The following is a 24,895-nucleotide window of genomic DNA, read 5'->3' as shown; positions in this document are numbered from 1 at the left end:
TCCAAAAAGCATGAGACCCTTTTTGAAAAACAGAGGATACGTAGCTCAAGTGGTAGAGCACCTCCCACAAAGTCCTGAGTTCAAACCCTAGTACTACTACTATATAATAATTATATATGTTATGTATAATAATATATACTAACAACAGTAACAATAATAATGAAGAAAATGGAGAGGCAGGTTAACATTCCATTTTCTTTTCACAGAGAGCCCCCAGGGGGACAGGCAGCATACAATACTCCTTCTTTAATCTGATCAAGTACTGGCATCTGTGGAGGTGGTACACATACACTTTATCCCATGGTATTTCATTCTGGAAGCAATCCATCAATAGATTGCCAGCTGCCAGATGTCAGGGGAGCCCCAAGTTTTATTCTTGCCCTGGGCCCCATAATTTGTAACTCCAATGATGACATTTCGGTAAAAATACCCAGAAGGAGTTCTCTGGGTGCTAGGTGCAACACAGAAAAGCATATTAAAGATATTCTGAAAAATGATGACTTTTTACGATAGGTTTTTAATGCCAAACATATGTATTACTGACTGAAATTCAAGTGTTTACCAGATTTTGAGATTTCACTTCAGCTACCCCATCTGGCGTCTAACACTTTCCAAAATTTTTCTTCTACTTGTTACATCTATTTTTAATCCCCTTGGATGTCTTTCTTTGGGGGAAAATTGGGAAAAGGGACGCTTGTCGCTCTGAGTCCTTCCATTTATATTTTTCACAAATCACAGAGGAATTAAAAATTAAACAATCCCTTCGTATCTTGGGTTGTCAAATATTTCACTGCTGGGGGATGCATTTGCTTATCTGAAAACACGTTGGCCTCTCAGTGTTTAGAGGATGTAGGGAAATATCAAGATATAGTGCAAAAGCTCATGAGATCAGGAAGAAGAAAATCTGGGACCAGGTGGCCCAGGAAGCTGATGTAATAAGATTCAAGAAAAGATACATCAGGTGACCATGTAGCATGCTGGGGCTCAAGTTCAAGGCTGACCTCCCATCTGGCCTTCCCAGTTGCTCCAGTCAATACTGACCAAGGAGGCTGGGAATGTGGCCTAGTGGTAAAGTGCTTGCCTAGCATGCATGAAGCCCTGGGTTCAATTCCTCAGCACCACATAAACAGAAAAAGCCGGAAGTGGCTCTGTGGCTCAAGTGGTAGAGTGCTAGCCTTGAGCATAAAAGAAGCCAGGGACAGTGCTCAGGCCTTGGGTCTAAGCCTTAAGACTGGAAAAAAAATACTGACCAACCTCTCTGTACATCAGAAAATTTGAAAAAAAAATACTGACCAGGGGTAGATTTCCCAGGAGCAGAGATGAAGGTTTAAACAGATATATTTTATTTGAAAGGTCATATAGAAAGCACCAGAAGGAAAAGAGGGAAGTGGGGTAGGAAAAGGAAATGAGCCAGTCTAGGGGTAGTTGGTGTGCAGTGGTAGGGGACTATGGGCTGTGGTGCTGTAGGGATGGCTGTAGAGCACACCCAGAGGTGAGGGGAGAGGGTGGGCACACAGACTCCCCTCATCGTTGCTTTACCACTGTTCCCTTGGGGGTTCATTTCTTGTACTTCCAGTCTGACCACTGAAAGACAGGACACATTCCTCCAGCTCTGTGGTTCCCAGACTGCACCTGGGTACCTTGGGAGCCACAGCAGATTTATAGATAAAGCTGGGGGGTTCTTTCTAATTTGGGGGGGGGGGTAACACAGAGCATCTGTTGAACCCCAGTGCACTAAAGAATAATTAGAAACGGGATTCTTAAGCGATTTCTTTGGCTTAGAGATACCACAAAATCTTATTAAGAGAAGCCAAGGGTGTCACAAGGCAAGCCAGTCTGGGGACATGTGTGCTATGCCTACCGATGGCTTCAGGTAGGATGGGGGTGAAGTGCTGCCCTGGGGGAGAGCGGTGGTGCCGAGGGAGACAGGAACAGATGGGACTGTACAGCTGCCCTGCCCTGCGTGTGCATGGGAACACTGTGTACTGGAAACAGACTTCACATAACTGTGGGATACCCTCATACACCTGTCACCACAGCCACCATGAAACGGGGTGCACAGCTATGTGCATGGATTGGTGGAATCCATGGGAGGCACAGATGAACCCCCAATTTGCTGAGCCCTTCCAGGCACAAGGCTCTTTACATTTGCTTAGTCTTCCCAATAACAAGAACAAGATGGATGTGACCATCGCCATACCTGAGTCTATAGGATAACACTGACGATGAGAGAGTGAAGTGACTTAACCGAGGTCTTCTAACCAATAAATGACAGAGCCAGCATCTGAACAGAAATCTTTTCAGCTCTAAAAGTCTTTCTACTCCCAATTCCCAAGAAATAAGAGTTCACCTTTATTGAGCATGTCCTTTGTGCCTGACATGGTGCCCTGTGTTTGCTTTCCAGTTCCACCATAGTAAAGACTGTTACTGTTGAGATTTCCCAGGGCCTGTATCAGCTGACTACAGCTCAGCCCAGATCACTGCACTATTCCCAACAGCCATGTTGTGGAATGGGCCTAGGTGCCCCTCAGTGGATGGATAGATAGGAAAAATATAGTATATACACACCAAGGAATTTGACTCAAAGAAGGAAATGTTGGGGCTGGGAATGTGGCTTAGTGGTAGAGTGCTTGCCTAGCATGTATGAAGCCCTAGGTTTGATTCTTCAGCACCCCATAAACAGAATAAGCCAGAAGTAGCACTGTGGCTCAAGTGGTAGAGTGCTAGCCTTGAGCAAATAGAAGCCAGGGACAGTGATCAGGCCCTGAGTTCAAGCCCCAGGACTGGCAAAAAAAGGAGGAGGAGGAGGAGGAGGAGGAGGAGGAGGAGGAGGAGGAGGAGGAGGAGGAGGAGGAGGAGGAGGAAAGGAGGAGGAGGAAATATTGATGTTTGAAGGACAATGGATGCAAACAGGGTCACCATGTTCTGTTGATATCCAGCCAGTCTCACAAAGACATATGACATGCGTTTCCTCTCATATGTGGATTCTAGTTGGGGGTGTGGAGGATATGAAAACCAAAGGAAGACTACTGGGGAAACAAGAGAGAGGAGAGAGGGAAGAAGAAAAAGCAATCAGAGCACATAATAGGCATGTACACAGATATAATGAAATCCTGTATTGTGTACAATGGCCCAAACAGGGCTCTGCTGCAAATGCATTTGTTCCTGGTATTTTATTTCTTTAGATCCTACGGGACTAGATGGAACCCAGTGTACCAAGGCTGTCTTGCAAACTGGCTGGCTGGAGTGGCCCTTTCTGCAATCTGCTGGCTGCTGGTCATTCCCCCTGTTGTCCCCTTTTCTCACCCTTGGTCCATCCTCAGAGTGCAATTCTCTAGATCTGTGTCTTGGTAAGGGTGCTTGGTAGCCACGAAGAAAATAGAAGGGCCAAAACTTCCCGAGAAAGGGGCAGTCAGATTCTATCTTCAGACAACGGGGAGGCAATAATGACTTCCAGGCACAGGCGGCTGGAGCTGCAGAGTGAGACATCCTGCCTTCTGTGGGGTGTCTTCTTGCCATGAACGCCTTCCAAGGAAGAAGAGTCCATGATGCTATCAGGATCCTCCACAGCTCAAGGTTGAGGGGCAACATAGGAGCTAAATTGATCTAGTATAAAATAAGACACCCCAACAAGCTTATTGGAAGGGTTAAATGAATTAATGTAAAGCACTCCAAACAGGACCTGGCGCAGGGCAGAAGGTCCTGTAAATATTAAGTGGTAATACCTGCTGTGGAAGGGGCCGGCACAGTGAGAACTCTTCCCTGTGTCTTCCCAGGGAAGGGATGCCGGGAGCAGCAGCGCCCCTTCTCCATCTCGACTCCTGCCCTTGGCCCCTTCATCACTTGTGGTGAGCTGCTCACATCTCACATCTGGAAACCAATGCTCTCCAGGCCCCACATCTGACTGCAGGCCAGCGGTGGAGGGCTTGGGTTTTAGAATCCAACATCTCTGGACTTGATAGCCAGGTTACTTCCAGGTCCTTTATATGTCTCTGTGACTCAGTTGCCCGGTCTGTGGAAGAGCAAATAAAACAGTAGTAAGATGCCTTCCGGGGAAAGGGTGCCGTGTGGAATCTGTTCATGTTGCCATGAATGTTAAAACACTCAGGATGGTGTTTCGCACACTCTAGGCTCTGAGTAAATGTCACAATGTGTCCTTGCGTTTATATTCATGATACACGCATGTGTATTAATATGCGCATGTGTGTGCGCATATCTGTATTTCTCGGTGGGCTTTGAAGGGTGAGCAGGAGTTTTTTCAGGTGAATAAAGGGGAGTTAACAAGGGTAAGGCTGGAGACCTCCCCAGTCCAAAGTGGCATAGAGTCACCCCTGGGCTAGCGGGGGCCTGAGGAGTAGTGTAGCCCAGAGAGGAAGAATGGGGTCCTCAGATCTTAAGGGAGCTACCTGAACTTAGAGTTAAGGGGTTCTGCTCACAGCCAAGAGGCTGAGTCCCAGTCCTGTCAGAGACCACGCCCCCCCACCAGCCCCAGCCAATGAGGAAGTCCCCCCCGAACGTTCCCGTTGCCAGGCAACCGGGCTCGCCCTTGGCTGTTAGGGCCAAGAGTTGAGCCTCACCCTGACTTGCCCAGGACGCTGGAGGGAGAATGGGGATTTTGTCCGTGAAGTTTTCTTTATTTTATCTGTTAGCTCAAATTCTATTTTGCTTTTAGGAGAGAAATATATCCCTTCCCTTCAAAAAGGGAGAAAACTTAAAAAAAAAAAAAGTTTGTAACTTCCTGGGAACTCAGATGATGGCTGGCGCAGTGCTCCTCGGCCACAAATGCCTCTGGAAGCCCTGAACTCAGGACGCGGGAGGCAGGGAGACATTCCCGAGACCCTTCACTCCATGCACTGCTGAACCCGAAGATTCTAGGGGTGGGGAATCCCCGGGAAGCTTGAAGGACCTCCAGGATGACCAAGGTACCAGCAGCCAAGAAGACACAGAGTCCCCCCAGTGCCGGGGCCATGTGGCCCTTCTATGCTCAGGAACAACAGCCAACACCGGTGAGTGCCCCCCACCTCTGCTGAAACCATGTTTTCAAGAACAAGTGAAATGGGAATTCGCCTCCAGACCCACAGGCAGATTGGGAGAGAGACAATCACAATGTTGTTATATTATCCAGGCCTGTATCTGTGTGACCAATGCTTGGTTTCCCATGGGGAATGAGGAGGCAGATCTGAACAGTGGGCTGGGCTTTCCTGTTAGCCAGTACTCACAGAGGGATGGAGATAAATCAACAGAGTGCAAGCCAAGAATTAAGACGAATTATAGTTTTGCTGTCACAGAACTTATTCTCAGAGACCCACTGGGCTTCACAGACATGCATATCCTCTGTAGAGTGCCAGATTTGGGGGTTCCACACTCCCACTGTGTGATACTAGACTAGTTGTTGTTGTTGGTGTGTGTGTGTGTGTGTGTGTGTGTGTGTGTGTGTGTATACAGGTACTGGGGCTTGAACTCAGGGACTTGCTCTCTCACTTGGCTTTTTTTTCAAGGCTGGTGCTCTACCACATAAGCCATACCTTTACTTCTGGCCTTATGCTGATTAATCAGAAGTAAGAGTCTTAGGGACTTTCCTGTCTGAGCTATTTACAAGCAATAATCCTCAGGTCTCAGCCTCTTGAGTAGGTAGGTAGGGATGCCGGTGAGAGCCACCAGCCATTATTTTCTCTTGTTGGCAGAATGAGGATAGCACATCAACTAGACAGAAACAGTGTAGGGACTAAGTGAAGGTGGAGGTGGGAGTTGTCTGCCATGATGCTCAAGCTGGGTATTGTGTGTATGGGTTATGATATTCCATTGTTGTTTGGAAGGTTAAGGAAAAACTGGCATGACTGAATGCCAGGGGTCAGTCGTTTCTCTTTGTATAGGAGCATGTCTGGGCAAGACACAACTATCAACATGTCTTGATCCAGACCCTTTAGATTTCTTCACTGTCGTAGACTGGTGGAGGTAGAGAGAGAGACAAGGCCTGCCCACTCAGGCCCACCACAGGGACACATCTGGTGGCTTGCAGGCCCCAAGGAGGATGCTGACCAGGGTGAGGGGAGCCAATGCATGCAAGCAGGGCCTTTAACCCCCACCCCCACTGTTTTATATGTGGCCCACACTGCTCTCAACTACTGCATCCCAGAGATTGACATGTTGATGCACCCCTCATTGCCCTGTAGTCCTCTAAGCCAGCGTGCTCTGCAAGTTGTATCCTCCTACCTCTCCTTTCTGTCTCTGAATGCCACATGGAGACAGTGAAATCCCCAGCAGCCCTCTGGGTTAAACAGGAGGAGAAGGGGTGAGGAGCAGGGTGGAAGTGCCAGTAGCCTCTGTGGGTTTCAAAGCAGGGGCAGTGCACACGGCCAGCAGGGTTGGCCCGGGGTTGGCCCCTTAATGTCCCTGCTGCCCGGTGCTAAGTGGCAGCCCACGTGTCTCTTCTTCTGTGTTGTGATCTGTACAATGGGCAGATCATGGCCTCCCCTCAGAGGACTGATGTGAGCATCAGGTGACTTTACCTATGCCAAAGATTCTAGAACAATTTCTAACATCGTGTAGGTACTCCCTCAATTTTAGTTTTATTGCAGTTTCGTTCACTTAGCAAAGATTTATTGAATCCCTGTGATGTGTTACGCATTTGCTTTTTATATTTAAAAAAAAAAAAACGCGACTTGTTTCTGAGAATGTTACCTGTACGGAATAATGTGTTTGGGCTGGGAAGTGAAAGGGATGAGACATATAATAATATTGATGATGATGATGATGATGATGATGATGATGATGATGATGATGGTGGTGGTGATGATGGTGATGATAATGATGATGATGATGATGATGCAAGGTGATTAATAATGTCATGGAGAAGTATTAGGGCATGTGGAATGAAGAAAAGGGGAAGCTACCTCAGATTGTGTGTGTGTGTGTGCTCTTAGGAGGAAACAAACCACATATCTAAGTAAGTAAATGGGATAGTTTCCCACCATCTGTGGATACAGAGAAGAAGGATGTGGAGGGAGACTGAAGTCAGAGCACCTCTCCATCAGGGGAGGAGGAGGGCAGTGAAGTGAGTGGAGGGTTGGGGACAAGACACCCAGGGAATAGTGGATAAATGAGGGTCAGGGAATGCTGGGAAAATGAGGGCCATGGAATGCTGGGTAAATGGGGACCAGTCAATACTGGGTAACTGAGGGTCAGGGAATGCTGGGTAAATGAGGGCCAGGGAATGCTGGGTATATGAGGGTCAGGAAATGCTGGATAAATGAGGGTCAGGGAATGCTGGATAAATAAGGACCACACAAGCAACACCACCCTTCCGCCTCCATCTGCCTCCTAGGATGTATGGTAGAACCCGGTGTGTCCTGGCCATCAGCCAGACAGCCATGTCTTCTGAATGTCAACTTTGTAGAGACACCAGAAGGCACAGCTTAACCTCATCGAGGCCAGCTAGCAAGTGACAAAGTCCTCGAGGCTGTGTAGAGACCCAAGGGAAATAAAACGAATAATAACCACAACTGTGACTGAGATGACAGCTGGAATGACTACAGTGTTCATCACATGCCTTAGGTTGAGCCAAACCTTCACCGATGTGTGAGATGTTCCAGAACTTTCCACAGTGCATTAAGGTAGGCACTGCTACCTCTTCACAAGGAAGATGGAATCACCATGGCTCAGAGAGGACAGCTCTTTTTGCCCAAGCACCCAGCCAGCAAGGAGCAGAGCTGGGCTTTGAACTTCAATCTTTCAAACTTGCTCCAAGAAAACCAAAGTTCAACTTCATTCAGTCTCACAATGGGCATGGGTTCAAGAGCTCTTCCCTCACAATTATAGAAATGGCTGCTACAGCTCTGGGCATCACAACTGTGATCAAAAAGAAAGAGGGAAAAAACAACAACAGAGCAATCATTGTCCAAATTGTAAACAAAAGAAACTGGGCAGCTAATTCCCCCTTACATCCCACTATCCAGGGCAGGGTCGCCATTCTTGGCTAACTGCAAGAATGATGGGGCCAGTGTGTAGCTGACGTGGCAAGGGAAGGGGGTATCATTAGCGATGAGGGTGAGGCTGGCTAAGCCGTGGAGACTGGTCCCCATGACTTCCCCAAACCTCGAATACCAGGGAACCTCAAGTCACCCCCACAAAAAGAGAAAAGCGCCCTTCTGCCCAACCCTACATAGCTGTCTAGGAAGCCTGAGAACAATTGTTCATAGCAGTACCTGGAAAGCCAGTCAGCACACTGTGAGGGCCGAGAACAGAGCAGAATTCCGCACAGCTGGAGCATTCATTCATTCATTCATTCAGTTTTGTAAGTACTAACTCCAAGTTTGCACCAAGTGGTAATTCCACATCACAGAGCAAAGGAAAATAATCTCTACGTGATGCCAATCTGAACACTGGATTGACACGCAGAGGGACCTAGGCAGCTGAACATTCACCATCTTTATTTCCTGACTCCTCCCCCCGTTTCTGTTCTACCCTTTCAAAATTTAATCATTAGGAAATGGGTTGTGTCCGGTGAGTCTGCTTGTGGAAATTCTGGTGAGACAAGTCTTTGCACAACTGGAGAGGGGAACTAAGCCTTGGGCCTGGGCTCCTTTTCCACACCCACCCAAGCTTCCCCAACTGGGCCATTAGCTGCCAAATTCAAGCTCTGGAAGGATCCGTAACAGATCCTTCGGTGGCAAGTGGCGCTTATATAAAACCTGACAGGAGCCAATTAAACTTCCCTTGGACTGAATAAAACAACGTATTTTTCCCCCTCGGGAAATCTTTCTGACAGCTAAATTCAAGACCATCATCACCGGTAATAGGACACCTCCTATTATGAGGGGCGGCGCTTCTCCTAAATTCCTGTTTGCAACTCTGTGGAGAAAATTTCTTGGGGGGATCGATGTCAATGTCACATATTTTTGCTTAAATTGGAATTTATGCAGTTGGTGGTTTTTATTTAATAACTCACAAAATCAGTTGTGTCTGGTGAGCAGCCAGCAGGACCAGGAATGGGCTGCGGTTTCTGCACCTCACAAAGTTGGGGGGAATTATGCATTTGGGATAGATTCTGGGAGGGGCTCAGGGTGGTCAGGGGTTTTGCGGAGGGCAGCAGTTCAGGGTAGAAAGGACCAAGAGTAGGTAGTCTGGTGCGCTGTTAAGGTCAACGTCTAAGGTTTTGTTGAACACCTACTATGTGACAGATGGTTTGGAAGCACCCAAATGAATTGATCCTGGGATCTTCATCCAAGGAACCCACAGTTTTGTCACAGAGGATATTCATAAATAACTGTGAGTCAAGATGGCAAATAACAAGTACCAGAAAGAAAGGGCAAGGATGCCATCATCCCCCACATTCCTGAGGAGTTGATTCTAGGACCCTCCCTGCCCCCCTGTGCAGACATCAAGTCCCACAGGTGCCCAAAGCCCGTTGTGGAATTGTGTGTTTGCACGGAGCCCATGAGCATCCACCTGTGCACTTCAAATCATCTCTAGATTGCTTACAACCCTCACCGCCACGGAAGAGCTATGTAGATAGTTGTTAGAGCCCGTCGCTTATGGAATCATTGTGAGGGAGAGAGTCTGTGTGTGCTCAGTTAGAACGTGGTTGTTATTGTTTGTCCAAACATTTATTTTCTGATCTGTGATTGGTTAAATCTGTGGAGGATGTATTTAGAAGTTTGGAGAAAGAGTCAAGTTCTGTGAAGGGAAGAGCCCTGTGGTGAAGGCCTGGGTCTGAGTCTCGAATGGCTAGATGAAGACATGGAGTGGGAACAAGACACCCTACAAGTGGTTAAGATAAGCTAGGACTTTTTTCCTGACGTAGAGAGTCGGGTCCAGTGGGGAGAGAGGGTCACCGCTCTCCTCCAAGGGACAGATCCTTGGCTGGCACCCCCATCACCCACATTTCCCCCTGAGGCCAGGGTTTAGCTCTGCTTGGGGCAGAAGGAAGAGCCTGCGGTCCAGGTGGGGACAGAACCTTCTGTTGTCTCCAGGTCTTCTGGGAAACAGTCGACCCCCCTCCTGCCATCAGGGGCAGGGAAGGCAAAACCCTGGTCAGGAAGGGAGAGGGCTGGCTCCCAGTGTGCACGCTCACTCTCCCCCCCCACACACACATACCCCCACCGTGTGACTTCACCCATATTACTTCTCTGGTCCCTTCATCTCCCTCTGCACAGAATCTAACGTGGAAACTTCTGGGCTCTTTCACTGCCATGTAACTCTAGAGAGCACAACACCCACTGCCCAGGTTGATTATCTATTGCTGGTGAGGTGCTCTGCATTGATTAGCCGAGTAAACTCGATCCTAAACCCCAACTCGCAGAGTAAACTGAGCCTCCAAGAAGTGGATCGGCCTGCCTGGAGACCCCAGGTAGGCAGGTAATTGAGTGAACACTAGAGCTGGGGACCCAACCCAGCCATGGAGAGCCGGGTTGTGGGATTTGAACTCTGGGCCTGGGCACTGTCCCCGAGTCCTTCACCTCAAGGCTAGCGCTCCTCCACTTGAGCCAGTTTCTGGTGGTTCTCGGGAGATAAGAGTCTCATGGACTTTTCTGCCTGGGCTGGCTTTGAACTGCAATCCTCAGATCTCTCAGCCTCCTGGGTAGCTGGGATTACAGGCATGAGCCACTGGCACCTGGCCTGTAGGACAATCTTTAAAGAGTCTATTCACAAAGTCTCTAGCAGAAAAGGAAAAGCGTGGATTTCATCTGTAGGCAAGTATGTGATTGCCATCACTGCAGACAGGGACATAAGAGCTTGCCTGAATTTCTGCAATATGGGATTGTGTTTCTGGCAGAGAAATCGAGCTAAGGATGAGGAACAGAAGGGGGAAACTCACCAATCTACGTGGCATAGACTCTTCTTTCTAAATCATGCCATTTCAATGAAGATTTACAAGCCGTTTCTAATTAAAGTCACATTCCTTTGATCTGGGGTCAGTATACTACCAAGACATGCAAGGGGAAAGAAAAAAAAAACATGGAGAGGAAGATAGGCCCAGCTAATGAGGGCTGGGGTTCTGGGATGTTGATAATTGTAAACAGCTTAATTGGGTTGAGGAATATTGGTAAATATTAAGTTAAATGAGTTTGCTCTGAATCTAAGCTGTGGCCCGCCAAATAGTGTGTGTGTGTGTGTGTGTGTGTGTGTGTGTGTGTGTGTGTGTGTGCATGTGTGTGTTCTGCCTTATGATTGCTTGTTTCTTTTTTGGTTATACCTCTAGGCTTGGAGCCACTTGAAGAAGGTGGCCAACCCCCCCCCCTTTTTTTTTTTGGCCATGGTCTTGGACTCAGGGCTTGAGCACTGTCCCTGGCTTCTTTTTGCTCAAGGCTAGCACTCTGCCACTTGAGCCACAGCGCCCCTTCTGGCCGTTTTCTGTATATGTGGTGCTGGGGAATCGAACCCAGGGCCTCATGTATACAAGGCAGGCACTCTTGCCACTAGGCCATATCCCCAGCCCCTGCCACCCCCTTTTTGATTCTGTCCCAGAGCCCCGTCTGGGAGGTGGATTGGGGGAGAGGGAGGCTGGCTCACTTGTCTTTAGTCTCTGTTGTCAGAGCCAAGGATAGCTCTGCATACTGAGTAGAGCAACTTGTCCCGTGAGCAGCTTTAAATTCTATTTCAACAAGGATGCAAATGTTGCTGTCTGTCCCCACCCCACCCCCAGACTTGTGACATGGGGATGGCCCCTAAGCCCCTGGTAGGAGCCATTATAGGTAGGACCCCAGAATTCCCCATCACGTGCCAGCTGCTTCATGAGCATTGATGCCATCCTAATAGCTGTCATGTGGCTTTGGGCAAATCACTCTCCCTGCCTCAGTTTCCCTATCCCTCACCTGGAAATAGTAACCTCTCCTCTACCATCAAGTTGCTAGAAGAACTGATGACCTAAGGCTAAGAAAAGTCTCTGGAGCTTAGTAGGTGCTCAATAAGTATTGTTTCTTTGTGTTTTTACTTAGGGATCAAAGCCAATGTCCCTGAAACATCACACGTTAAAATGTTTAATATACTATTTCTAGAGATGATGTGAACCCAACTGATTATTTTGTTTGTATTCAGGGGAAGAAACCGAAAGGGTACCATGACTAAGATCTCCCATTTCCAAGAGCCCTTGAAGAAACTAGCCAAAAGTAATTAGCACATGACTGTCACCTATGTTGTGATTGCTTATTAGCTAATCCTTCCCTCTTCTAATCAAACCACTTTGCTGATATTTTTAGACCTTTTTAAAAGAGGCTTCATAAGCCTCAGGAAGGTTGAATGGTACCAAGACATTTGAGAGCACGAGAGTCCAGCATACTCCTGAGTGGATGGAAAATGAGTGGGAGGCCCCTCTGCCTGGCCTTGAAGATGAGAAGGAGGCAGGCTGGTTGCTTCCTTAGCCCCATCTAGTCCTGTCCCTGTTCCTAAGCCACGAGCCTTCCCAGCCCCCCTTTCTTCTGCCCTAGGTGCTCCTGGGAAATCCCAAGCTTAGGCTTTCCTTGGCTCACCAGACCAACTGTCCTGTCAGAGCCAATGGACTTAGCACCCAGACAACGGGATCAGATCACTCTAGAATTCTGGGATTCTAGCATCCTACTTCTGATGCAAATTGCCTTTCTCTGTGACCTGAGATCCTGTGTTTCTTCTCTCTGATGCTGGGTTGATCGCCTGACATTGAATCTTGTGAAGATTTAAGATAAAGTCCAGGTCTGTAAAGAGGTGGGGCGGGGGACCATATGGGGTTCATGCCTGTAATCCCAGCTCCTTGGGAGGCAGAGGCAGGGCCAGCCCAGACAAAAGTGTGATTCTGTCTCAAAAAATAAAATGTAGAACAAAAGGGATAGGAGCAGGGCTCAGTAGAGCACTTGCATAGCATACGCAAGGAACTTGGCACCCCCACATCCCCCCAAAAGATGGCTGGGCCCCCCATAACCAAGATTTGTTTACGACCAGCGTCTCACCTGTGGGTGCTGTTTTATGTAGCACCCAGCCTTCCCCCATGCTCTTCTGTGGAGCACAGCACCCACATTGGCAGAAGATGGCACGGCCCTGGATAAACTGTCTCCTGACGAAGCATCGTTCTCTTGGGGGCGTCCTGGGAATGACACAGGGGCAAGCAAGTGCCAGGCGACAGTCATGATGATCTGGTGGATAAGTCCACATCAATGCTAACGCCTTACATGAGTGATCCACTTACCAGATATGCAGTGAGTCCGTAGGCTGCCAGCACCAGAGCCCAAGCTGGGTCAGGCACAGACCCCCCCCCCCCACTGTCAACCATCATGCCGGATGCCTGCACGAGGGCACCCTGATTCCACTGGGTGGGAGCGTGGGCTGAAGGAAAATACATCCCCATGCCAAGGAGCTTTGGGGGGTGTGCAGAAAATACCGATGTGTCCTGCAGGCAGTCCACTGCTCACTGGTCCTGTTCACTAAGGACAAAGTCACCCCCTTCACCTACAGTTCCTGAAGCTGGTGGGTAACCGTAGCCCAGCCTGTGTCCCCTCCAGCATGAAGCATCCCTTCTAGCTGTGGTAGCACCGGATATCACACAGCTTGCCTGCTCAAGCCCTATGACAGGACGCCAGCCGCTCTCACAACTTCTTAGATGTCCTTCCATAGAGGAAGCTCTACCACGCAGAAAATGGTGGCTCTGGTACCTTTTCTGCTTCCTCCTGGGTGGTGGCCATTCTCGCAGTCTCTTTTAGTCATAAACTAACAGCCATGAGGCAGATACTAAAAGAACATGTTCAAATTGTTGAGCCATCCTGAACACTGGCTGTCCTGCAAACTGGCCTGTGAGGAAGTGAGACCCCCACACACAAACACACACATTGTTTTATGTCCCCTTGGAGAAAAATGCCCTCTTCTGGTGCTCAAAGTCTTTAAGCCACATTAGGGGGTGTTGCTGAAGGGGTGGGGCAGACATCAGAGACCCCTTAAGCAGCCAGCCCGATTCAAGTGGCTCCCACAAAGCTATTTTTATTTCATCAAAAGATTGGAAGCTGTGCATTGTCTCTCTCTGCATCTGTCTCTCTCCCTCCCTCCCTCCTCCTCTCCCCCTCCTTTCCTCTCTCACTTAGCATGGCACCCAACCATGTCCATTCCTCCTCCTCCTCCTCCTCCTCCTCCTCCTCCTCCTCCTCCTCCTCCTCCTCCTCCTTCTTCTTTTTCTTGTGTTTGTTATCTTCTTTGATTACTACAGTACGTGCATCTGTGTAAAACCAGAAAAGAAAAATGCTCTCCAGCCCGCCCACTTAGACATGGAAGGACCCCGGTCTTTCTGACCGTGGTGCCGTCCCTAGGGTTCCTTCCCATCCTCCCATCAGCCCCGGGTCATAATGGGCATGTGTCTGGAGCTGTGTGCTTTGGGTAAACAGATCATTAGAGAAGATTGATAGCAGAGTGATCTAGAGGATGCTGGCAGCCAAATGCAGACGATCACAAGGGCGTTTCCAGCAGCCCTGACAGGCCTGCAATTCATGCAGCTTCATGTAAAGAGTGTGTTGGGCTTTTTCAGCATAAATGATAGCTGTTTTCTGATGATTCGCCTTTCTGCTTTAACAGGGAAGAGGAAGGGTTTCTTCTAAGCCACCGCGCAGAGCCCAGGGCTTCCCACAAGTGGATTGGGGCGGGTAGTTGATGAAGGACTTGATACTAAGTTACATCTCATTAATGTAACCCAGGCAATGTTCTTGCAGATAATTTCTTCATTTTTACAAAGTCTGGGTCTCAACAAAGCATAGTACTGGGTCTGGGTGGGGAGGGGAGCAGGTGCCACAAAGACAAACCATGCTCAAGGCCAAAAATGTACGCAAAAAAACCCTGAAAAACAACAATAACAACAACAACAAAAAACCGATGCACAGGGTAGGGGAGGTGGGAGCTGACCAGAGAAAGTGCTCTTGCGCTTTTTTCTCCCGGGGTCAGGAAGCACTCTGACATTGGCTTTTTGCTCGAGTAGAGGCAGAATTCAGGCCAACAGAGACAACAGAAATGCCAAAGAAATGTCTGTGTCTCTAGCTATGGAAACAGAACATTGTAAACCAACAGATCCCCCAGTTCTGAGAAGCTCTGGCATGAGCACTCTGCTGAAAACTACAGAATCCCAGGGAGATCTCAGCCGGCATCTAAGCTTCCTGTCCGGCGTGGGAGCAGGGAAGGGTGGCCGCCGCTCACCTTGGAGTCTCCTGGTGTTTCCTGAGCCTGGCTCTGCCATCTCCTGGCTGTACAGCCCAGGGAGAACCACCTCTCATTCGAAGCCTCAGTTTCCTGATCTGCAAAGTGGGGTAAAGATATAGAAGCCTTGTAGCTTGGGTTACCAGGGTATCCTGATGGATAAACAGATAGATAGATAGATAGATAGATAGATAGATAGATAGATAGATAGATAGATAGATAGACAGACAGACAGACAGACAGACAGACAGATAGATAGATAGATAGATAGATAGATAGATAGATAGATAGATAGATAGATAGATAGATAGATAGATAGATTATTTAAGTCATTCTACTTTTAGGGCTCTTTCCCTGAACTCTTTTTGCTCAAAGCGAGTGCTCTACCACTGGAGTCACAGAGCCACTTCAGCTTTTTCTGTGATTAATTGGAGATGACAGTCTCACGGAGCTTCTGGCCCAGGCTGGCTTCGAAGTGTGGCCCTCAGATCTCAACCCCCTGAGTAGCTAGGATTACATGTGCGAACCACCAGCACCCAGCTGACCCCATATTCTTTTAAGTACTAACCTCAAATTATATATACAGGGCCAAACTAGTTCAGGTCTGGTCTATCAACATCAATTTTAGCAGGACACAAGCATGAGTTTCCATCAGTAGATAATGAGGCACACACATGTACATTGTGGACTGTTTAGTATAAAGTACCTAGCTATGTGGGAGGGAGAAATGGGAGGATGATAACAAGTCCAGGCCAGGCCCTGGTCCAAAGGAAGTTAGCGAGATCCTGCTACCTTAATAAGCCAGGAGTGGTGGCATACACCCAGAGCCCTAGCTAGTGGAAGGTTGAAGTAGAAGAATCATTGGTTGGGTCTGGACCTGGGTAAAAATGCAAGATCCTGTCTTTAAAAAATAAAAAAATAATAATAACTAGAACGTGCCTATAAATCTAGTACCCAGCGCGGAGCGTGCCGGCTCTGCAAGCCACATCGACCCGGCCGCCTCTCCCGCCACAGCCCTCGCAGCCACCACTAGCCTCCGAGCACCGGGGCCACTGTGCTGCCAGCACCCCCAGAGGCTGCGACGGGACCGACGTCCTCACCCAAGGCAAGACCCCTCCCCAGGGTCTCCGAGCGCTAGGGCCACCGGCCCGGCCAGCGCACCTGCCCCTGGCCCCAAACCTCACCGTGATGGTCACGGGGAGGAGGGGGTCGTCCCCACCACAGAGCGGGCCCTGGGCGACAGCAACAGAGACAGTCCCGGGGCTGTGAACTGCGTCCCCGCCCCCCCATCGCTGACCTGGGTCACAGCCAAGACCTCGGGGAAGAATCCGTCCTCCTGAGGCCTCGCACCTGGGCCACCTCTCCTGCACCGCCCCTGCCATCCGTCCCCCCTTCCCCCCCACCCCCGCCGCTCACTCCACCCACCGGCATTCCAGAACTCTTCTTTCCTAATTGTAATTTTTTTTAACTTTTTTTTCCAATTTTTTTCAGGTTTTTTTTCCAACTTTCTTCCTTGGCCCTCCATTTTTTGTTGTTGTTGATGTTGATTTGGGGGGTTCTGTCTGTTTTTGTGTTTCTTTTTTGTTTTCTTTCTTTTTAATTGTTCTTCCTTTCTAACCTCATCCCTAGATACATAGACAACAGTCTTTAATAGGCCTCCTCCTTCATTGTGCACAGAAAACACCCAGACTCTGATTACTAAAACCTCAATCTCTCAGGCTCAGTACCCTCAAATTTGGTATCATTTCTTTATTTAAATTTTTTCTTCTTTTTTACATTTTTCTTCTTAAAGGTTTATATTTCATTTACCTTTTTCCATTCTTTTTATTTTCTCTTGTCTTCTGTTTCCTTTCATTCCCCTCCTTTTGTTCCTTTCATTCCCCTCATTTCGCTCTTACTTTCTCCTCCTACTTTTCCTTATATCTCTTAATTTCTGGTTCTTCACTCTGACTTGGATCTTCCTAGTCCATCAAACCCTAGTTACTGGTTGCCTAGCTAGACTGTAACTGTATTCAACTGATTCATTAAATAAGCCTTTCAGTACAGATTGGTTTAATTCAAAGGACAGAGTTGTTCACTGGTTACGACTATATATAATCCAACTCCTGAATCAAAATACCCTTTCCCCAACATAGAAAAGCAGAGATAGAAAGAAGATCTACCTAATATTTTGAACCTTAATATCAGTGAAATTATAGGATCTGGGGTTGGTTTTTGTCTTAAAACTGTGATCTGTGGAGGCATTTGACCTGTTTTTATATCCAAAAAAGGAGAGAGAGAAATTACCTATCTATGATTGAGAACCTCCAAGGTCTGTGCAAAAACAGGGCTTGGGGCATGTTGGTTCACATCTTACAATTGTGTTTTGGTGTGCTTTTGGATTTGCTTTCCTGTCCAAATGGGCAGAAGAAACACAAGAAAAATGGCAAGTCAGGGGATCTCAACTCCCACTCAAAATAAACAGAAAACAGCAGTCAATCAAAGACGTAGAGGATAGTCCTCAAAATGCTCTACAAACTCTGCTGGTAAAAATGATGAATGAAAAGTTTGAAACTCTTCAGACAGCTATTCTTGAGCATGAGGAGACTAACCAAAGATTAATACGTGAACTCAGTGAAGTCAACCAAAGATTAATAGAGGAATTCATGGCTTCCACAAACAGCAAGCTAAATGAACTCCAACAGAAGGAAAAAGAGTCCAATAAAAGGATAGCCACTTAGCTAAAAGGTTTGAGAGAGAGCACTCAGAACCAAATTAATGAAGTAAAGGAGTCTATACAGGACCTAAAAGAAAAGTATAGCAAAAAGATGGGAGCCACAAAGAATGACCAATCGGAAGGAAGGGAGTTGTTGTTTTTTTTTTGTTTTTTTTTTAAAGTAGATAGTCTAGAAAGCAGATTAGATGATGCAGTGGATCGACTCTCTGGAATTGAGGATAGTATAGACTTTATGGAGAAAGAAAAATAATTTTTAAAAAGCAAGACAGAATGCTTCAGGAGCTCCAAGATACAATCGAGAAGCCCAATTTAAGCCTAATAAGTATTGAGGAAAACCTAGAGAAGGAAGTTAATGGAATAGGAAATTTGTTTAACAGAATACTAGCAGAGAACTTCTCAAATATCCAGAAGGATAGGCCCATCCAGATACAAAAAGCTTTTAGAACCCCAAATACAACAGACCAGAATAAGACATTGCACCAACGCATTGTAATTCATACAGCATCAATAGAGACCATGGAAAGGATCTGTAAAGCTGCCAGGGAGAAGAGAGCAATCACATATAAAGAAAATCCAATCAGAATTACTCCAGATTTTTCAGCAGAGCCCAGGAAAGCAAGGAGAGACTGAGATGAGGTATGCCACACCCTAAAGAAAAATAACTACCAACCAAGAATACTGTACCCAGCTAACTCTCATTAATAGCCCAAGGTCAAATAAAAACCTTCCACAGCAAGGAAAACTGAAACAATATATCTCTACCAAACCAGCATTACAGAAAATCCTCAAAGATGTCCTACACATTGAAAATAGACAAGAACATGATACTGGCAGAGAAATGGACCCTAAATAGAAAACAAGGTTATTAGAGCAAGGACTGAAAAGGCACAGCCCTTAAAAAGATAGATATAAGGAAAGGCACTAACAAAAACATCTCAATCCTCTCAATATTAATGGATTTAACTATCCAATTAAATGACATAGACTGACAAGTTGGACAAAAAGCAAGATTCATCTTTCTGCTATCTTCAAGAGACACATCTTGCCCACTAAAGCAAACATTTTCTGAAAGTGAAAGGCTGAAATAAAATCTATCAAGTAAACAGACCCCATAAACAGGCTGGAGTTGGAATCCTACTATCACATAAAATAAACTTCAAATTTAAATTAGTGAGAAGAGACAAAGAAGGGTATTACATAGTAATAAAGGGAATATTTCCTACAGAAGGATATAGCCAACTTAAATATCTATACACCAAATGCTGGAGCACCTAACTTCATCGAACAAACACTACTGACTCTAAAAACACACACGGGTCCAAACAAATTGATCATTGGTGACTTTAACACACCACTGTCACCTCTGCATAGAGCAACACTCCAAAAACTGAACAAAGAAACCTCAGAACAAAACAACTGCATAGATCAACTAGACTCAACTGACAGCTACAGAATATTCCGCCCAGCAACACCAGAATATACGTTGTTCTCAGCAGCACATGGAACAGTCTCCAAAATAGATCACATTTTAGGACACAAAGTAAATCTGTACAAATTCAGAAATATTGAAATAACTCCCAGAATTCTCTGACTGCAATGGAATAAAATTAAAGCTCAACACTAAAAAACACCATTGAAAATCCTGCAACTCATGGAGACTGAACAACACATTCTTGAACCACCAGTTAGTAATTGAAGAAATTCAAACATTTATAGTATTTCACCAAAACGAGCATGCAAAATACCAGCTCACTTGGAACATAGCAAAAGCAGTACTCAGAGGAAAATGTATAGCTCTGAGCACCTACATCAACAAATTGGAGAAATCTCAGTCCAACAATTTAATGATGCACCTGAGGCTCCTTGTAAAAGAGCAGCAAGCCAAACCCCAAGTCAATAGACAGAAGCAAATAAAATTAAATCCGAATTAAATGAATTGGAGTCCAAAAAAAAATCGTGGAAAGAGTCAACAAAACAAAGAGTTGGTTCTTCGAAAAAAATTAACAACGCCTTCAGTGAATCTTATTAAAAAAAAAAATTTGAAGACAGCACACCCAAATAAGCAAAATCAGAGATGAGACTGGAAACATCACTGCAAAAACACCCAAGATTCAGAATATTATAAGGGAATATATTTCAAACCCATATACTAACAAATTTCAGAATCTGAAAGAAATGAGCAAATTCCTAGCAAAAATTGATATGCCCAAACTTAACCAAAAATATGTAAACCTACTAAACAGACCTATATTAAGCAATGAAATAGAAATGGCAATAAGAGATCTCCCATTCAAGAAAAGTCTGGGTCCGGATGGATTCACAGTGGAAATCTATAAGGCCTTCTAAGCAGAACTCACACCAATACTCCTCAAACTCTTCAACTAAATTGAAAGCAAAAATTCACTACCTAACACATTCTATAAAGCCAGTATAACCCTTATCCCTAAACCAGACAGTGACTTGTCAATGAAAGAGAACTATAGACTCATTTCTTTGCTGAACATTGATACAAAACTTCTCAACAAAATTCTAGTCATTTGACTTCAACAAGCCATCAAAAAAATTATATAATATGATGTAACAGGATTCATTCCAGAGATGCAAAGTTAGTTCAATATACACAAGTCAATTAACATAATTCACCACATCAATAGGGGCAAGGACAAGAATCACATGATTACTCCTATGGACAGGGAAAAAGCATTTGACAAAATCCATCACCCATTTATGATGAAAGCTTTGGAGAAACTAGGAATCCAGGGAACATTCCTAAATATAATAAAGGCTCTGCATGACAAACCTATAGCTAACATTATGCTTAATGGCAAAAAGTTAAAGCCATTTCCTTTCAAATCAAGAGCAAGACAAGGATGTCTGCTCTCTCCACTCTTCTTCAACATAGCAGTAGAATTCCTAGCCAAAGCAATAAGGCAAGAGGCAAATATAAAGGGGATCCAAAAAGAGAAAGATGAAGTAAGACTCTCTATCTTTGCAGATGAACCCCATAGACTCCACTCCCAAGTTACTTGAGCTGATCCAAAATTTTTGCAAAGTAACAGGATATAAAATAAATCTCCCCAAATCAATCTTTTCTGTATGCAAACAATGAGGATGAAGGCAGCAACTCTTTTTGCAATAGCCTCAAAAAATACTTAGGAATAACCTTAACCATAAAAGTGAAAGACCTCTGTCATAAAAACTTTAAAAACCTGAAAAAGGAAATTAAAGCAGAACTCAGGAAATGGAAAAACCTCCCATGCTCCTGGATTGGGAGGATTACCATAGTGAAAATGGCAATACTGCCAAAGCTATCTACAAATTCAATGTAATACTCATCAATATCCCAACACCATTCTTTAATGAAATGGAAGAAGCAATCCAAAAATTCATATGGCACAATAAAAGATACCCAATAGTTGGGGCTGGGGATATGGCCTAGTGGCAAGAGTGCCTGCCTCGGATACACGAGGCCCTAGGTTCGATTCCCCAGCACCACAATACAGAAAACGGCCAGAAGCGGCGCTGTGGCTCAAGTGGCAGAATGCTAGCCTTGAGCGGGAAGAAGCCAGGGACAGTGCTCAGGCCCTGAGTCCAAGGCCCAGGACTGGCAAAAAAAAAAAAGATACCCAATAGCAAAAACAATCCTAAGCAGGAAGAACAGTGCTGGAGGAATATTAATACCAAACTTCAAACTCTATTACAAAGCTATAGTAACAAAAACAGCTTGGTGTTGGCACAAGACCAGTCCTGAGGGCCAACAGAATAGAACTGAAGACCCAGAAATGAACCTGAAGACCTATGGCCACTTAATCTTTGATAAAGAAGCTAAAAAATAGAATGGAAGAAAGACAGCCTCTTCAACAAATGGTGCTGGCAAAATTGGTTAAACATCTAGTAGTAGTAACAAACTAAAGCTAGATCATTACATATCACCCTGCACTAGAATCAATTCCAACTGGATTAAAGACCTCGAGGTAAAAGCAGATACCTTGCAAACATTGCAGGAAGGAATAGGAGAAACACTTAGGCTCCTCAGCACAGGTAGAAACTTCCTTAATAAAGGCCCAGAAACACAACAAATCAAAGAAAGGTTGAACAAAAGGCATTTCATAAATCTGCAGAGCTTCTGCATGGCAAAGGACATAGCTTGCAAGATAAATAGAAAGCCCTCAGATTGGGAGAAGATCTTCACTGGCCATACAACAGACAAGGGGCTAATATCTAAAATATACTTAGAACTCAAAAAAATAAGTTCCCCCAAAACAAATCCTCAACGAAACAACTGCCCCCTTAATAAATGGGCTAGACTTAAAGAGAGACGTCTCTGAAGAGGAAATGAGAATGGCCAAGAGGCACAAGAAGAAGTGTTCAACACCACTGACCATAAAAGAAATGCAAATCAAAACAACATTGAGATTCCACCTCACCCCAGTAAGAATGGCCATTATCAAGAAAACTAGTAACAACAGATGCTGGCAGGGATTTGGCCAAAAGGAAACTCTACTACACTGTTGGTGGGAGGGTGAACTTTTTCAACCACTCTGGAAAGCAGTGTCGAGGTTCCTTAAAAGGCTAAACATAGAACTCCCCTATGACCCAACAGCCCCGCTTTTGGGCATCTACCCAAAAGATTGCAAGCAAATCACACTAAAGCTACCAGCACAACTATGTTCACCGCAGCACAATTTGCCATCGCTAAAATATGGAACCAACCCAGCTGCCCCTCAGTAGATGAATGGATCAAGAAAATGCACATATACACTATAGAATTCTATGCCTCTATCAGAAAGAATGACATTGCCCCATTTGTAAGGAAATGGAAAGACTTGGAAAAAATATCACATTAAGTGAAGTGAGCCAGACTCAAACATAGACTTTTTGGTTTCCCTCATCGGTAATAATTAGTACACGTCTAGGATAGTCCTAGCAGAAGATCACAATAGCTCAATAGCTGTGTACATATGAACACATGAGATGATGCTAAGTGAAATGAATTCCAAGTTATTGAATAAGTGATTTATCGTTGTTGTTGTTGTTGTTATTGTTGTTGTTAGTAGAGGCTAGGGGTGAGGTGGGAGGCACAAGTGAGGATGTTAAAGGGTCAACTCATAAACTGCTCTGTGGAATGGCAACTCCTCGGGACAACTAGTTGCTTAAAGAAAAGAAAAATCTTTAAAGAAAAATATAAACTAAGGGGGTTGGGGAATGACTTGAAGAGTGTAGCACTTGCCTAGAAAGTGCAAAGCTCTGAATTGCAACTCAAGCACCACTGAAAATAAAATTAATATGATAAGCCCTTACCACACAGCCATGAAAACGAGGCCAGGGTGCAAAGTTTGCTGGGGGGAGGGAGAGGTGGTGCTGTGTGCCAATCAAGGGGCCAGGCCAGTTCACTGATTGTCCATATGGGACACTTTTCAAAGGATTGTGAGGTGATGTCATTAACACTGGAACAATAGATATAAAACAAAACCAACTTGGGCTATCACACATGAATCAGAACCAGGATTCGAATCCCATTTTCATTTAAACACCTCCCACACGTCATGTCTGTGTCTCTGCCCCTCTATGTAGACTTACAACATGTGTCTTCTCTTAATGAACAACTGGATGCTGAGCCTAGAAAATGTGAAAAGGAACTTTTTTCTTTTTCATGATTCGTTGACATGCAAATTATATGCAGTGAGACGTTTAAATCCCAAGTCAGCACAATTCGATCGTATCTATTTGACTGTGTAAAGGGTACCTTAAGAAGACCCCAGCCACCCCAAAAGATTCTCTGAGCTCTATTCCTCGTCAAGCCTGCACTGGCCTGGAGTTCACGCTGCCCTGGCATCTTCCCTCCTCCATCTGTGGTGCTCCCTGGTGGGCTTGGTGGGATGAAGCCACAACACACGTTCTCTCGTGTCCAGCCTCTCTACCCACTGTCAGGTCTCAGGACTTGGCCCGAGGTGTTTGCTGGGTCTCTGGGCCCGTTCCTGCCCACACCCCAACGTATGAACACACTTCTGTTTGTATGCAGAGTGTGTCAGTGATGCGCCTGTGGAGCACATGTGACTGCACAATTCCAGGAGAGCTGCCTAGACATCCTCATAGGAGTTTTCCTAGGAAGTGGATAGGTTTTTGTTTTTACACTTAGGTGTAGTCTGGTCCTAGAAGAGGAGATTGCTTCACTTTATCCAAAACTGTTGGTGTTCCAAGGTAGGAGAGCTTCAGTAGTTAGGGTCTCATGTCAATTCCATCTTTACTCATTTTACCCCTTCTGGTTAGTTCACCAGCATACGTGTGTGTGTGTGTGTGTGTGTGTGTGTGTGTGTGTGTGTGTGTGTGCATGTACGTGTCTGTGTGTGTAAACTTCTTTGCCACCATTCTGAAGGATGTTTCTTATCAGGTCCAGAAGCACAGAGGGGCAGGGATTTTTTTGACCATGTACCTTAGCTCTCTAACAAAGTCGCTTGGTTGTTTTCTAGTTCTCACAGTTTCAAGCACTCCACCCTCTGGAACATTTGTTCCTCTGGTCTTCCTTTACTTCCGCAGCTCTCCAGTGTCCTTGAAGACAACAGCTTAGTAATTTACTGTTTTTCTGGCGGTTGCCATGAAAACAAAAGGTTTCTAGCCTGTTTCCTACTGAGAACATAGGACCCTTCCCTCCTTCCATTCTCTTTTAATTGCTTTTACTTTTTTATTGTATTCTCTCTGTCTCTCTTTTTCTCTCTCTCTCTCTTTGTATCTCATTTATTTTGTCAGTACTGGGGTTTGAACTCTGGACCTTGCCTTGCTTGGCAGCCACTCTTATCACTTGAGCCATGCCTACAGCCCTTATATCTTACTTATTGAAACCAACCCTTTTTTAAAAAAAAAAATTGATACTGGGGTTTGAACTCAGAACTGACACTCTATCAGTTGAGTCAGCCCTAGTTTTTGCTAGTTAATTGAGGATAAGGTCTGAACAACTTTTCTTCCCCAAACTGACCTTGAACTTGGGTCCTCTACGTTTCAGCCTCCTGAGTAGCCAGGATTACAGGTCTGAGCCACTGGTGC

The 24,895-nt window shown here is 45.6% G+C and overlaps 1 protein-coding gene across 1 annotated transcript in view; it reads left to right on the top strand.

Annotated features, from left to right (window-relative positions):
• The first annotated feature begins 4,913 nt into the window (after positions 1-4,913).
• The window catches only part of Ccdc60 (coiled-coil domain containing 60), a 127,063-nt gene continuing 107,081 nt past the window's right edge, over positions 4,914-24,895 (top strand). Inside the window, exon 1 of the mRNA XM_048340705.1 lies at positions 4,914-5,006. Within this exon, the coding sequence (XP_048196662.1) occupies positions 4,914-5,006 (93 nt within the window). The remainder of the gene's footprint in view (positions 5,007-24,895) is intronic.

The sequence above is a fragment of the Perognathus longimembris genome, chromosome 3 (genome assembly GCF_023159225.1).
Source record: "Perognathus longimembris pacificus isolate PPM17 chromosome 3, ASM2315922v1, whole genome shotgun sequence".
NCBI lineage: Eukaryota > Metazoa > Chordata > Mammalia > Rodentia > Heteromyidae > Perognathus > Perognathus longimembris.
This window is presented reverse-complemented; position numbering and strand designations above follow the sequence as displayed.